Source organism: Astyanax mexicanus, chromosome 1 (assembly GCF_023375975.1).
Source record: "Astyanax mexicanus isolate ESR-SI-001 chromosome 1, AstMex3_surface, whole genome shotgun sequence".
NCBI classification, from domain to species: domain Eukaryota; kingdom Metazoa; phylum Chordata; class Actinopteri; order Characiformes; family Acestrorhamphidae; genus Astyanax; species Astyanax mexicanus.
The window spans coordinates 45,244,115-45,258,206 of record NC_064408.1 but is presented as its reverse complement, the minus strand read 5'-3'; the positions used below and the strand labels follow the sequence as shown (position 1 = coordinate 45,258,206).

General features: G+C 38.9%; 1 protein-coding gene across 1 annotated transcript in view; it reads left to right on the top strand.

The window, feature by feature from the left end:
* LOC103022569 (prospero homeobox protein 1) overlaps positions 1-13,671 on the top strand; it is a 39,900-nt gene extending 26,229 nt beyond the window's left edge. Inside the window, exon 5 of the mRNA XM_049479056.1 lies at positions 11,820-13,671. Coding sequence (XP_049335013.1) covers positions 11,820-12,005 — 186 coding nt within the window. The 3' untranslated portion in view covers positions 12,006-13,671. The remainder of the gene's footprint in view (positions 1-11,819) is intronic.
* The last annotated feature ends 421 nt before the right edge of the window (positions 13,672-14,092 follow it).

The window sequence follows — 14,092 nt, the reverse complement described above, 5'->3', positions numbered from 1 at the left end:
AGAAACTGCTGTGATAGATATAATATATTGTCGCTTTCCAATGAAAAACATTTATCTACAAAACAGCAACTTTACAGGACAGAGAAAAAACTTTGTAAACTTTCAATGGAAGTCAATGTAAAAAGAGTTTATTTCAGGTCATTTTGAAAGAGTAAGAGACAATTTGTCTGTTCAAATTATTTAGTAAACTAAAAATCGACAAAAAAGGAGATGAGGCCTTTTCATTGGACAGCGTTATCTTGTGGCGTTCCACAGGGTTTTACTCTATGGCCGATGAAACTGATGTTAATGATTATTAAAAGACTAAAAACTGTAGTTACATATAGTTACAGGTTCTAACAATTGAAGCACTAAACACAAACATAATAATATAAAATAATGTTAGGAAATTTACAGGTGGAAACTTCATATTTCAATGCAAGGTCATCTAGTGTACCACCTTGGGATGCCTCGAGTACCACCACAGTTTGAGACTTACTGTGTTAAAGAAAAATAGGAGATGAGAGATGGAGTTGAACATAAGATAACATAGTCGAGGCACAACTGTGGCAAATCTAGACTGTGGTGTGCAACAACAAAAAAAAAATGTAAATGCCGTGTAGGTTTCTTCTCCCATTAAAAGCCATTGACTTTGCCTCACAGGACATAGTTCTCTCTGACCCCTTTTGTTTCTCTTCCCACACACTTCCCGACTCGCTCTTTTCAGACCCGATCCTCCAGATGTCTCAGCTCCCACCCTTGGACACAGATCCACCCACACAGGCACGCACTCAGACACAGACACACTCACACACACACCTCGCTCTGCACTATTACAGGCTGTCGTGGCCGTTTGACCCCCGGGACCCCGATGGCTGACCTGGCTTTGCTCTGTGCGTGCCCCAAATCAAACACAATCTGTGCCCCATGTGGAGGATGCCGTAAAACAACAGCTCTCCCAGAGCCCAGGGTCCTCCCTGCTCCTGAGCCTGGGACTCATCTGTAATGCAGATTACTCAGCAATCTGCTCCGAACAGAGCTTGTGGCAGAGGTTACGAGTGCACTTGAATCTATTAGTGCGTAATACATTCGTACACTGTGGAGGACAAGATATTCAGCATAGGAGATGAGCAGGAACTTGAGTTTAGTCTTGAGTCACACCAGCGAGTCTAAACTCACTAAACTAGGCTGCGAGTGCGAGTGGTTTATGAAGGGGGTGGAGGACGGGGCTGTTGAGTTGTTATGTCTTAATTGTCTTATGGATAGGTTTAACTGTTGGCTTAAAGCTTTTTTTTTTCTTTTAAATTGAAGACAGTTTTATTTGCATGAGCAGTGAGTAAATAAGTAATATTTATTTGTATAGCAGTTTTCTAAGACCACAAAATATTTTACAATAAAATAATTAAAACATAATACATAAATCATGATAAAAAAAAAAATAAAGCACAACTCTCTCAAACCACACAAATTAGGCACAGTTTTTAAAAGTTTATTTTTTTTCAAAGATGCAGTAGATTCAGCAAGCCTGATATCTAAAGGTAGACTGTTCCATAATTTTGGATCATTTAGGAATAAAAGTCACTTATTAGAGGATCTCAGAGACCTGTTAGTCATAATGGGAACATAAGCAATTCACTAATCGCCATGTAGAGCCTTTTAAGTGAGAACTAACACCTTAAAATCAATCCTAAATTTCACTGGCAACCAGTGAAAAGAGGCTAGCACTGGGCTTATGGCTAATGTGCTCTCTTTGTCTAGTTCTTGTTAACATTTTGGGCCACATGGAGTCTTGCTAGAGTTTATTGACTAAGGCCACATCCCACATCCCCCAAACTTACAATCTGACAAAACTCTGAGATATACTGTGAAATAGCCCCCGCCCCCCCTTTGTACCACCCTGACAAGCTGCTAACAAGAGATGAAAGATGTGTAGCAGATCAGGGATCCCAGCAAACCAATGGTGCTCAACCAAGGTCCTCTCAGACCAGGGCTCGATGCCACAGCAATAACATATAGGTCAGTAGAGACAGCATGACAAGGTAAACCAGGAGAAAAAAAAGAGAGAGAGAGAGTAAAAGAGAGTGAGCGATACCTCACTTTCCTTTATCTACTCCTTCGACCCTGTCCTTGGAGGGTCATCGCAATCATCACATACGCCCACGCACACCTTGAGAAATGGAGCGATGATACGGTCTGGATGTCCTCTGGCTAGTTCTTAAGAGTAAAAACAACGAGTCAAATGGCAAGGCCATGTTAGTCTGGCAAACTCGGCCTAAATGTTTGCCTATCGGTTTCAGATCTCTCTCTCTCTCTCTTTGGTCTCCTCAAGGCTGCATAGTTCGTAAGCCTTGGTTTCAGGGAAGCCTGGGAGTTTTATCAGGAGCTTGGACAAGAGACAGCGACACAAACAGAGAGCGAGGGAGCGCGAGAGAGAGAGAGAGAGACTGGGACTGTTTGGCTGTTGTGACACAAAGAGCTTATCGTGGCTTATCCTCGGCAGCTATTGATTTGCAGCTGATAGGGACACTAGTGACCAAACACGGCTCGGTTTCAGCCTTCGTTAAGAAAGAGATGGAGTTATTTTCAGCATTTTAAGATCTGGGAAAAGGAAATGTTCTCGGTAAAACTGTAAACTGCAAGCTGTGGTTGTTAATAATAATAATAAGATAAGATAATAATAGTTAATGCAACCACTGAGAGTGTGCTATATTAAGCTAGAAATGTGCTATAAAAGTTAATAACAACATACCTAACTACCTAAACTGATTACTGACTTTGAACTAAGAGATTTAAAAAGAAAAACCTAAGGCTTAAAGGGATGATGGAGATGGGGAGTTTCACAGTCTGAGGCCTTGACGCTTAAAGATTGCTCAACAGTGACCAATCTGAACAGCTGTACAGCTTGCGCTCCAGTGCCAGGAACGATCAGAGTGCAGCCAAAGCAGAGGTGAAGGAGCTTGGCTAAACAGAAGCCCGCTAGACAAGGTAGGGTTTCATACGTGTAGGTTTAGTCATAAGGACACGAACGTACACCCCTCATCCAGCATGCTGTACCTGGGCAGTTCCCAGCTCGTCCGGAATGGTCAGGTTGACATGAGAATTTTTCCGTTTCGCGTTCCCAGGCCATTGGTTAGGGATTAACCCGGAGCGCTCGGAGCATGTGGGGTCTGTGAATCCTTCAAGGCCATCGCTGCCTTTATCTCTCAGGGTCAGTTTTTGTTTGGCCAGCGCAGAACAAATAAAAACACGCTCCCGAATGAAATAAGGCCATGTCAAAGAGCTGTCCTCCTGCGTCCATAAATCTGAGCGAAAGTTTTCGCGACACGCCACCGGGCACACCAATCGAGAGCAGCTCTTTAGCGCGGGATTCATTTGATTGAAACTTGATTGGCATCTTGTTGTCAAGAGTTTGAGCAGATTTAAAGCTGGGGCAGGGCAGAATGATGTTCCATTAGCTAATCAAAAGAGAGGAAAGAAATCTGAAGCCTTCTCTCTGACTGTTCTGAGAAACATAAACTCTCAAATCTTAAGCTAACTGTCAGCAGAGACAGAGATCTACTAATTGATAAATGGCAGAAAAGTGCTCGCTAAATGGGCTAAATCATGGTTTTCTCTCTTTTTCCCACATGAATAAAACCAACACATTGGCACAGACAGCTGTAACCACTTAAGCTCCACCTATTTTTGGAGGTTATAAGGAGTGTTTCATCCCAACACAGGCAAAAAAGTACTAGTCATACAGGTCAGACCAATTGAAACAGAGACCATTTACAGATATCAGTCACAAAACATCTTGGTTTAGTTCTATTTCTAATTCAATCAAGAGTTAAATAAAAATCGTAAATGGTATTGTTAAAAATTAATATCAACTATTTATAATGCATAAAACCCACACAGATGTTTGGAGCCTCAGAGTATAAATACAGAACATTTTACGCCCAGTCTTAATCACCCTTGAAGGAGTTTACAGCAGTGATTAGTTCATCCTAACACCTGCTTCAGTGTGTGTTAGGAAGTGAGTGATTCTCCAGTTTTATTGGAATGCCGGCTATGTGTGTGTTTTCTGTGCGTGAAGAATGTTGGGTATATTACTCTGGTGCCATATGCCATCATTATTACCGTGCGCCAAGAGCTGTTTATATGCTACTTCAGAGGAGACTTGACAGGTGTTAAGCTGAAAACAGAACCAACCTTTTAACTAGCATTACACACACACACACACACATACACACACCACACACACTGTAACATACATACTGTAAATGCTGTAACACATATTTTTTACATTAGATCTCACAATGTCAATGGTGTTGTGTACTGCATTTATACAGTATATGCCCCTATATTTATGGTAGTAAATTGGCAGGAAAATTGCCAGTGGTGCTTAGCTTTATTTTAAGCTAGCTAGATAGCCTACTGTAGCAAATGCCTTTTTGTAATTTACAAAATTCAGAATTTGGCTTGAAATACAACAGAAAATTAAGCACAAATGTCACTTTATGCTTTATAATGTCACAATATAACAAGCCAGTTAAGATACACCAATTTGAGCTACATGCTAGTCACAGTTTGTTGGCGTACATCTTGCACTGCTAAATCACTGCTAGCATGCTAGTTAGCAGCAACTTTAGCAATTAGTTAGCATGTACCAGGTAAACTATAAGTTTGGAGACATTCACCTAAGGCTTTTTGGGGGGTTTTAGCCATTTGAAGCTGTAATGTAAGCTGTTGTGTGATCATATTGTTTTAAGCAACTTTAAGTAAGTAAAGCAACTTTACATCGAAGAGAAATAACCTTGTAAACTTTCAATGGAAGTCAATGTAAAAAGAGTTTATTTGAAGAGTAAATTGAAGAGTTTTGAAGAGTTTCTATTGGTTCGTTTATCAAGAAATTTTGTCACAGTGTAAGGGACAGTTTGTCTGTTCAAATTATGTAGTAAACTAAAAATCGACAAAAATGGAGATGAGTGTTTTTCATTGGACAGCGACGATATGTACATGCGTTTGTTTCAGTCAATAAAAATGGCTACAGCAGTGATATGCTAGCAGCCATCTTTAAGCTTATGTATTTTTAAGCTCTGTATTTTTATTTTTATATTGTGTGTAGGTTACATACAATTTGGCATACATTGTCACAAACTACATAAGCAAGCCTAATTAAGAGATTAATGAACAACTCTGTCAAGGCAATATGATTAATGATGCTTTATCTACACAACTGGCTTTAAGTTTCCATTAGTGGTTAGATTTATTTTGAATGAGAAGCTTCAGTCTGAAACCAAAGAAACGAACAGAAACTTAGAGCGATAAACGATAAATGTGTCTCGTGTTGATAAAGGGGAAAATCGTGTACATTTGATCTTTGGCCAAACTATCACTTTAATGGTGCTGGCCCAGCTGCAGATGCCCTCTGTACATAACTCCTACAGGGCAGGGGACAAATGTCCCACAGCAGACTGGTGAGATCAGCAGGGAGACAAAAAAACAGTTAAAACTGGAGGACGAAGGCACACACACACACACACACACTCATGCACAATCAGTCACAACTGCATGATATATAGACGTACACACCTTCCCGTGAGAGACCGTGAAAAGGGTGCTTAGGACAAGAATAACCCACTCAAGCTTTTCCTTTCTTTCCTTTTTTTTCCTCTTTTCCTCTGTTTCGCTGCCTCTCGCTCCCTCAGTTTATCTTCATCTCTGTCTTTCTCACCTTTCATTCCATCACTCTATCCTTCCCCCTCAGGTTTCCTCCCTAAACCTTTCACACAAACACACACTCACACACACACACACATACTCTCTTTACCCCACTCTACCTCTTTTCTTCCCACCCCCTCTCTCGTTCTCTCTCTCTCTCTCTCTTTCTGCCCACCCCCCTCTATCTCTCTCTCTCTCTCTCTCCGCTCTCCCTCCCTCTTCCTCTCTCAGTCAAGTGGATCTAAAATACCCGCTACCCTTTTCTCCTTGACATTGTCGTCTCCTCGCAGTCAGCATTTCGCTGTCCTTTCATAGTAAAAGCGTCAGGAGAAATTCCATGCAGGAATATTCTTAGCAATGCGGCACTCCGTTCACCTCCAGCTTCTGCGGCCAAGCCGGGGTTGCCAGGCGGATGGAAATTTACAGACGGTCTGCAACCAAAAAGGCCTAAGACAAATCTGTGAAAATCTTAAAATAAGTGTCCGTATAATAATGATCTTTTAGGATGCAAATTTTTGACTGAGTTGAACACTCACCTTGTAGATACAGTAAATGTGGAATATACATATATACGTATAAATATATATATACATATATATATACAATACTGCACATAAAACCACGACATGTCAACAGGGTGCACACCAGGGCTCACTCAAAAAAAGCTAAAAGTTTTTCTTCATATCTCTTATCCATCTAATAGGTCAAACTTTACCTCAGATCTACAGACTGCTGTGGATGAGTCATGCAACAAAGTCACAACAAAATGTCACTGTTATAATTATCCACTCAATGCATTAAAGCATAATTGCTACGGTCATTTGTATTATGCCATTATGCATAAAGACCAACTGTCAAGAAAAGCGGAATCAGGTGTGCTTCTGCTTGACTGGATTGACCTAAAGACACACTGGGCCTTTCAGTATGAGACCCCTGTGGTGACCCCTGCTCTACACCATAGAGTTGGCTTACAAAACAGTGCAAATGTTTTAGAGCATTTTAAAAGCTGTCTATCTGGCTTTAGAGTTCATTCATTTTCTGAAGCTACTCTCTGAGAAATCCAAGTATTAAGTTTTGTTCATCATCCAGCACATAGTGTGCTTAATTCACGCTTCATTACACTAAATCTTCTGGTGACTTCTGGTGGATTTAAGCTAACCTGAGGGGCGACTGCAGTTTAGCAACAATGTGAAACCTGAAACTGAACCTAGCTCCAAAGTAGAGTTAGGCTCAACAATGTGGATCACGATATTTCACAGGAGTTTCTGGTGATTTTAGGATATTTTCTTTTATTCATATACATATTTTTTGGCATGACTGTGACTTTAAATAGATTTAATTTAATTCTATTGTGCATAGATTTTTTCTAAACATTTTATTTTAATTGAAGGTTTTAAGTAACATAAGGAGTAATTGAACTGCAAAATGTAATTGAACTGAGCAACAGAACTTTTGTATGGACACGGAAATTTAGTAAGAAAGCCCAGGACATTTGTGTATACAGTATAGGTAGTAAGAAAGAAAGAAAGAAAGAAAGAAGCTTTATTCTAATATCCTTATCGTAAGTAAGAATGACAGTATTGGTAGTGGTGGTTTATTTTAATTCAGGCAGACATGGAAACGGCCCGGGGTCCTTGAGCAATGACAGTGTTTGTGATTTTGTGTGTTGTCGCTAGCAACACATTTGTGCTGCTTGTGACACATCTAAATTATGCCACACTGAATGCTCACCGGGGGTTTCTGAACGGTCCAGCAGTGGTTTGAATCACTGGGTCAAATCCTGCTCATGCAGCTTGCCATCAGCTGCCGAAGCCCTGAGAGAGCACAATGGGCTGTGCTCTCTCTGTCGTGTGTAGATGGTGCTCTCTCCCCACATCACTTCAAAGTGTGATGTCACTCAGCATGAAGCGTCTGTGAGCTGATGTATCAGAACCAAGTCCGAGCGCACTTTAAATGTGTTGGAGGAGGCATGTGCTAGTCTTCACCCTCCTGGGGTTGTGGTATCACTAGTGATGAGGGATATACAGCTGATTAGCAGACAAATGGGTGAGACAATTTGGCCCAGCTAAATTGGAAGACAATGGGGAAAAAAACTGTTCTAAGTTTTTAGCTGTTTTTTTGATAGTAATTTTCGATTGATTTCGATAGATTTTTTTTTTTTTGCAATGTTTGTTTGCATAGTATTCCATAGAGATATGGCCTGTTTTTTTTTTTTTGTTTCTTTCTTTATTTATTTTGCTTTACTAAGTTTTTTTTAGCTAGAAAACCATGATGAGTAAAATGCTTTAAAAGACTTTTGCAAACTACTTTTTTTAGTTTAAAATATAAAATATGAGTACATTTATTATTGTAAGTGATTTATAATGTCTTAAAAACACTAATTTTATGTTGGTGATGGATCAGTTTAAAAAAAAAAAAAACACTTTTTCCAAAACACATTTGCATACAGGTAGATTTCACTCTCAAGCTAATTGAGTGTTTGTACTGTTGCTGATGGCTTGGGCCACCTACAGAACATGAACAAAGGCATACAAACACACATACACAGTACGGCACATTCTTCACCCTGGGCGAGTTGTGAGGCGATCCTGTGCCAAGGTGGTGGTGTTGCAGTGGCTGCTGGTGTGTGAGTGTGTGTGTAAGCGTGTGTGTGTGTGTGAGTGTGTGTGTAAGCGTGTGTGTGTGTGTGAGTGTGTGTGCATGGCCGCTAACCTTGGCGTGTCCTAACACTGTTGATGAGTGTCTGCAGGGCACAGGAGGAGTGCAGTCTGCTCCCACACACACACACACACACACACACAGCGCAGGGCACTCAGCTGAGGAGTGCCATGCACACCACTAGAGATTGTTTAGCTGCTGCCGTATCTACAGCCTTTTAGAGCGTAAAGTGTCGCCTCAAGAGATGTTTTTGAGAAGAACCTGGCCTGGCACTAGTGCGAGCGTGATCCAGTGATTCTGTCGCCAAGCCTTGTGACACAGTCTTCCGTTCTCTCAGACAAGAGCCCACGGTGTAAAAAATGCACCTGAAGGTGACAAATCAGCTGCACTGATTCTGTATAATCAGTCATAATGATATTCAGTAAAGTGAACAAATAAAATTTAATTTTTCAAAAAATGAATGATTGAATTGAATTGTGTTGAAATGTGAAGTTACATGTTTCACTGAATCATTATCTTAATAAGATCACAATACATTGAAGCAAAATGTCAAACATACTGCTAAATTCTAAGGCTTTATGATGAATTGAATCCTGTTCTTAAAGAACTCTTATGAACTTTAAACACTGACTGCTTTAAAGCCAGGGAAAATGATTCAGTTGGGAGTAATTACTTGGTAGATGTTCAGTTTCCAGATTTTGTGGAGCGTCACATGGTTCTATTTTATAGTCTAAGGAAGTAATGCAAATTGTGATATTGATGGAGCATGGACGCACATACAGAATTTTAATGGGATAAACTATGTAATCCCATTAAAACACAATAGAAAAAAAAAGGTTTAGATTTAGAATGACACATTGAATCATTTTCTTAAGAATGTCATGTAATACAAATTGTGCAGAAGTTTATTTATTACCAATTGAATCATTTCATCAATAAGAAATGATGCAGAATTTATGATGCAGTGAATCATTTAAAAAAATCATTATCAAACTCTATAGAGTGGAATCTGCAGGATACACTGAATTATTTGTAGGGAATCAATTTTTAATTCCCTAAAATTAATTCTAAAAATTTTATTGAATTATAGTGAAATGTGGGATGTGATGATGGAATAACTCATCATCTGATGCATATGTTCCATAATATTTGAATAGTTTTGGTCTTGTCTGCATGGTCAGGGCTCCATTTAAAAAAATCATAAATAAATTGAATCGAATCAGTGACACACTGAATCATTTCCTAAAGAATCAAATCGTCGTTCAGTTAAATCACTGCGGGATTTGATCGGCACATGTGGATCGGCACGTATGGCTGTTGACAGCGTCGCTTCAGACGGTTGCTCATTTCACTCCTGTCTTCTTAAGAACTCTTGGGTCTCGGTTCAGAGCGGTGTGAACCGCAGAGGTTTTCGCTTGCGAGGGATGTGAGACTTTATGGAGATGTTAAACTGTGGAGAGGGAACAGAGGAACAGAGGAGCTGGACTACTCCCCTTTAACTTCTGCTTTTAACTTCTTCTGCTTTCCACTGCTCACCTTATGGCAGGTTGTTAGCTCACCTCAGATTTACAAGCATGGCACGCACACACACACACGCACAGATACACACAAACAACACACCTGTTGTGTGTTCACTTCCCCCTTTATCTCCTTATTTGATTGTGTGAGTGAGTGAGTGAGTGTGTGTGTGTGTGTGTGTGTGTGTGTTGTCATAGGTATAGGTTCCTTAAGCCTGCGCAAATACTGGGAAGTCCCAGAAGACAGTATGTGGGTAAATTTGTGTTAGAGGAAGTGAGAGTAAGACGGTGTGAGCTGTAATACCACATATCACTGCATTTCCCCATGCCTGTCTACCAGAGCGAAGTGGCTGATAAGAAACGTGTGTGTGTGTGTGTGTGTGAGAGAAATCGCGTGTATGTATCTACACTGAAAAAAATGTGGAGAAGGATTTACTTAAAAAAAATAAATAAAATTAGGAACGTTTTTCCAAATAAAAACAGCAAGTAAATTTAACAGAGCATATACTCAAGTAGTATTTACCCATAATTCTCAGTGTATTTAACTACAAATTATTCAGTATATGTTACTTTGCAACACTTTTATTAAATTAGATTTTACTCAGTGTATCTTAGTAGATTTTACTACAATAATGTAGCGCCACATTCTCCCATGGCTTCTATTATTTACTTAATAGTAGTAGAGGTAATTTTGACATTCTTTAGTAATGCTTACCTGCCAAATATTGTATTTATTGTAGTATTAATTTCCAAAAAACAAGTAACACACTTTACAACAATTTTTTATAAGATGTTGAATGTTTTGTTGATGAATGTCATGTTGATGTTTTATTGTTTTGCCCGAATAAAATAATGCATCTTTGTTTACCAATAAAAAAAATAAATAGTACAAGATAGATCCATCTTTTAACCAAATCTTCAAGTTTGTTACTAAGTCTTACTTGCTGCACCCAAAAAACTAAAATATCAGAGAGAGTTACAAAACTTTCTGCTTCCATGGGTCCTTTGCAAACTGGTAAACGATGCAACTTCCTGTCTTTAAATTGCTTTCAACATAAAAGTCCCAAAGTAGTAGTTTCTTGAGGGTCGCACCACATGATATTCTATAGAATGGAGATTGTCGGACAAAGTTTGCTTCTATATTACAATAGAAATAAAATTACAAATGCTTTGCAATTTTTTTACAGGACCAAAAATCACTCTGAAAATCATCCCAAATAGGGCAGAAAAAAATACAATATTAGAGTAATATTAACCACTGAACATGCAGGGAAGATCTTGCATTCCGTGAGAAGAAAGGTGGCATGTGTGGATCCTGTAAGAGATCTTTTACTTGCAGTTTTCAGTTTTGCTTCTCACAAAAAGAAAAAAATTACAACATTGTAAATTTTACTTTGGCATTTAGACTAAAATGTACAAATGTATTTGACGACAAACAAGACTGGACTGTAATAGATTATATTTTTTTCCCAGTTTAAAGGCCTCATTATAAGTAAGGGTTGGGTTGGTTTCACAACCAGTCACAAAAGTGAGACTTCACTATATGAACAAAACTAATGGAACACATTCTCTTTCATTGTTTGTTCCTAAATAAATTATCATTAATCATTAATAACTGAAATTTTCATTATACTGGCATAAGGACTTTATTATACTGGTGTAAGTAGTGATTGAGGTAATTATAAAGCAATATAGTGGACAGAAATTACCTGAAGACTGTTGAACACATTTGAAAATGGAACCATTGTCTGTCGTTTCATTTTAAAGCCCCTTATGTTATGTTATGAATGTTGCTTAATAACTTGAATGTCATCCTGTGATTACAGGCGTAATTCATCACCATTCATTGCGCATGTGGTTGTTATGACGTCTTTACGTAGCCCTTTTTTAATATAGTATGATTGCTATATGGTTTTATATGACGGTCATGTCATTAAACACCAAACGTCCGTCTCTCTGCAGGTTCCCGAGCGTTTCCTGGAGGTTGCTCAGATCACACTGCGGGAGTTCTTCAATGCCATCGTGGCAGGGAAAGACGTGGACCCGTCTTGGAAGAAGGCCATCTACAAGGTCATCTGCAAGCTGGACTCAGAGGTTCCGGAGATATTCAAGTCCCCCAACTGTCTCCAGGAGCTTCTTCACGAGTAAACGATTCCCAAAAGCCTGCTTGTTGTTTTTTTTTCCTTTTTCTCGTTCAACTGATGATTTGAATTTCTTTTTTTTTGGAAAGTTTTACATTTCTTCTTTTTTCCTTTTCTTGTTTTTGAATGTATGGCATATGAAGTAGCATTCCTGAGCTTTTTTTTGTTTTGTTTTGTTTTGTTATTTTATTTTATTTTTTTTCGGGATGATCTAGCTGTTAAATTTGAGATTGTTTTCTGTCTTTTTCTTTTTTGTGTGTTTTATATTTGAAGAGACTTTCGATATGCCGGTAGGGGCCCTTTTGACACTTGCCTGCCCACTCTGTTTGGAATTACAAGTATGGGGGGGAAATGTCATTGAATCCCTCATACTGAAGCCAAACAACTCAGTGAAGTAGTATGACTGATATAAAGTTGACCTGGGCTTGTCAAACTGAAGTTTTGAAGTGTGTATTTTTTCTTCGGAGAATAGGGCATTGCATTTATAGGGTGTATAGACTATTATTATTATTATTATTATTATTATTATTATTATTATTATTGTTATTTTATTATTGTTGGTGTTGTTGTTGTCGTTCCTGCTTGGGTAAGACTGGCACTTGGAGGTTTTTCTCTTTTTTTTTTGTTTTTTTCGTTTGTTTCACGATTAAGGTTGCAAGAAATAAATTATTATTCCAAAATGTAAATCTCTATATGCAAAACTATATTACAGACTCTACACCCGAACTGACTTCACACTAGAATAGACTTCATTTGGTCCTCTCCCAGACTACTCTCTCTCTTTTTTGGTTTATATGGGTCTAAGAGTTTCCATTTTTTTTGGCTGCTTTGACTGACAGCTCAATGCACCAATCACAGAATTTGAAAGGGCATCGTAACCCCACCCCCAAGCTGTAGATTAGGTTTTCTTTTTTTGCTGCACAGCCAATTTTTGGTTGAATCTGAATTCTCTGGTTTGCACAAAAAAAAAGTACAAATGCTTTTGTATTGCCTCTAGAATTCCTAGCGTCACCAGCACACACACACACACATACACACAAACATATACACACTCATATTAGCACACAAACACACACGCACACAATCCTGTCCTGCTTACTCAGAAGCTGTGTGTGCTTGGCACTTGTTCAGTTTTATACAGGCACCTCTTTGCGTGCCGGGCGCTGGGGAGGTCACCCCCTCAAGGCCGAATTTCTGGATGACCAACAGCTCGGACCCGAAACGTCACTGTGCACACATCTCAAGAACAAGCCCTTCAACTTCTCATTCCAGAAGAAGCATTCTAAACCTTCGAGTGTGTGTGTGTGTGTGCGTGTGTGTGTGTGTGTGTGTGTGTGTGTGTGTGAGATTTTGGAGAGAGATTGTAATTGGCCTCTGGCCCTTTTCTGCGTGAGTGATTTTTTTTTTTTTTGCTGTGTGGTAATTAGCTCAGTATTTTTATGGTGTTTCTTGAATAAAGAACTGCTATGAAATGAAAGTCAACCATGTTTGAAGAGGACACAATACACAGATTCAATCCTTGCATTTTCTTTCCTTCTTTTCCTGAATGTTACGATTGAAAGTTTGTACTGTATGGATATGAATTAAAAAAAAAAATGCACTTACCTGTTGTTCAGTGGAGGCAATGACATTGGATTTTATTTAATAAAGATTGAAAATATACTTGAAATGAACATCATGTTTCCCCAGTGCATATTTCTACCTGTTTGTCTTTGGGTGTCATTTTTTTACATTTTTATTTTAGCGATCTATAGACGAGATGCTACTTTTGCACAGATTGATTTAGGGCATGTCAGTATGTTTGGTATCATGAGGATGCAAAAATATGCGTTGCACGACTCAAATGCTCAAAAAGCATGTACTACTACTCTTAATGAATCCTGCATGTGTTTTGGGCGTAATGTTTAATAAACCAATCAGTGCATCAGTCAGGTGTGCTCTGATTTTGGCGGATTGGTATTTTAATGGTGCGGCACTTCTGTGCTTTTCAGCAGAGGGAACTGACCTGCACGTTCACACTGTGAAGCTCATTTGTGGAACAGCAATGTAATTTTATTTAATATTCTGTTTATTGTAGTATGTAAAAGTTGGGTT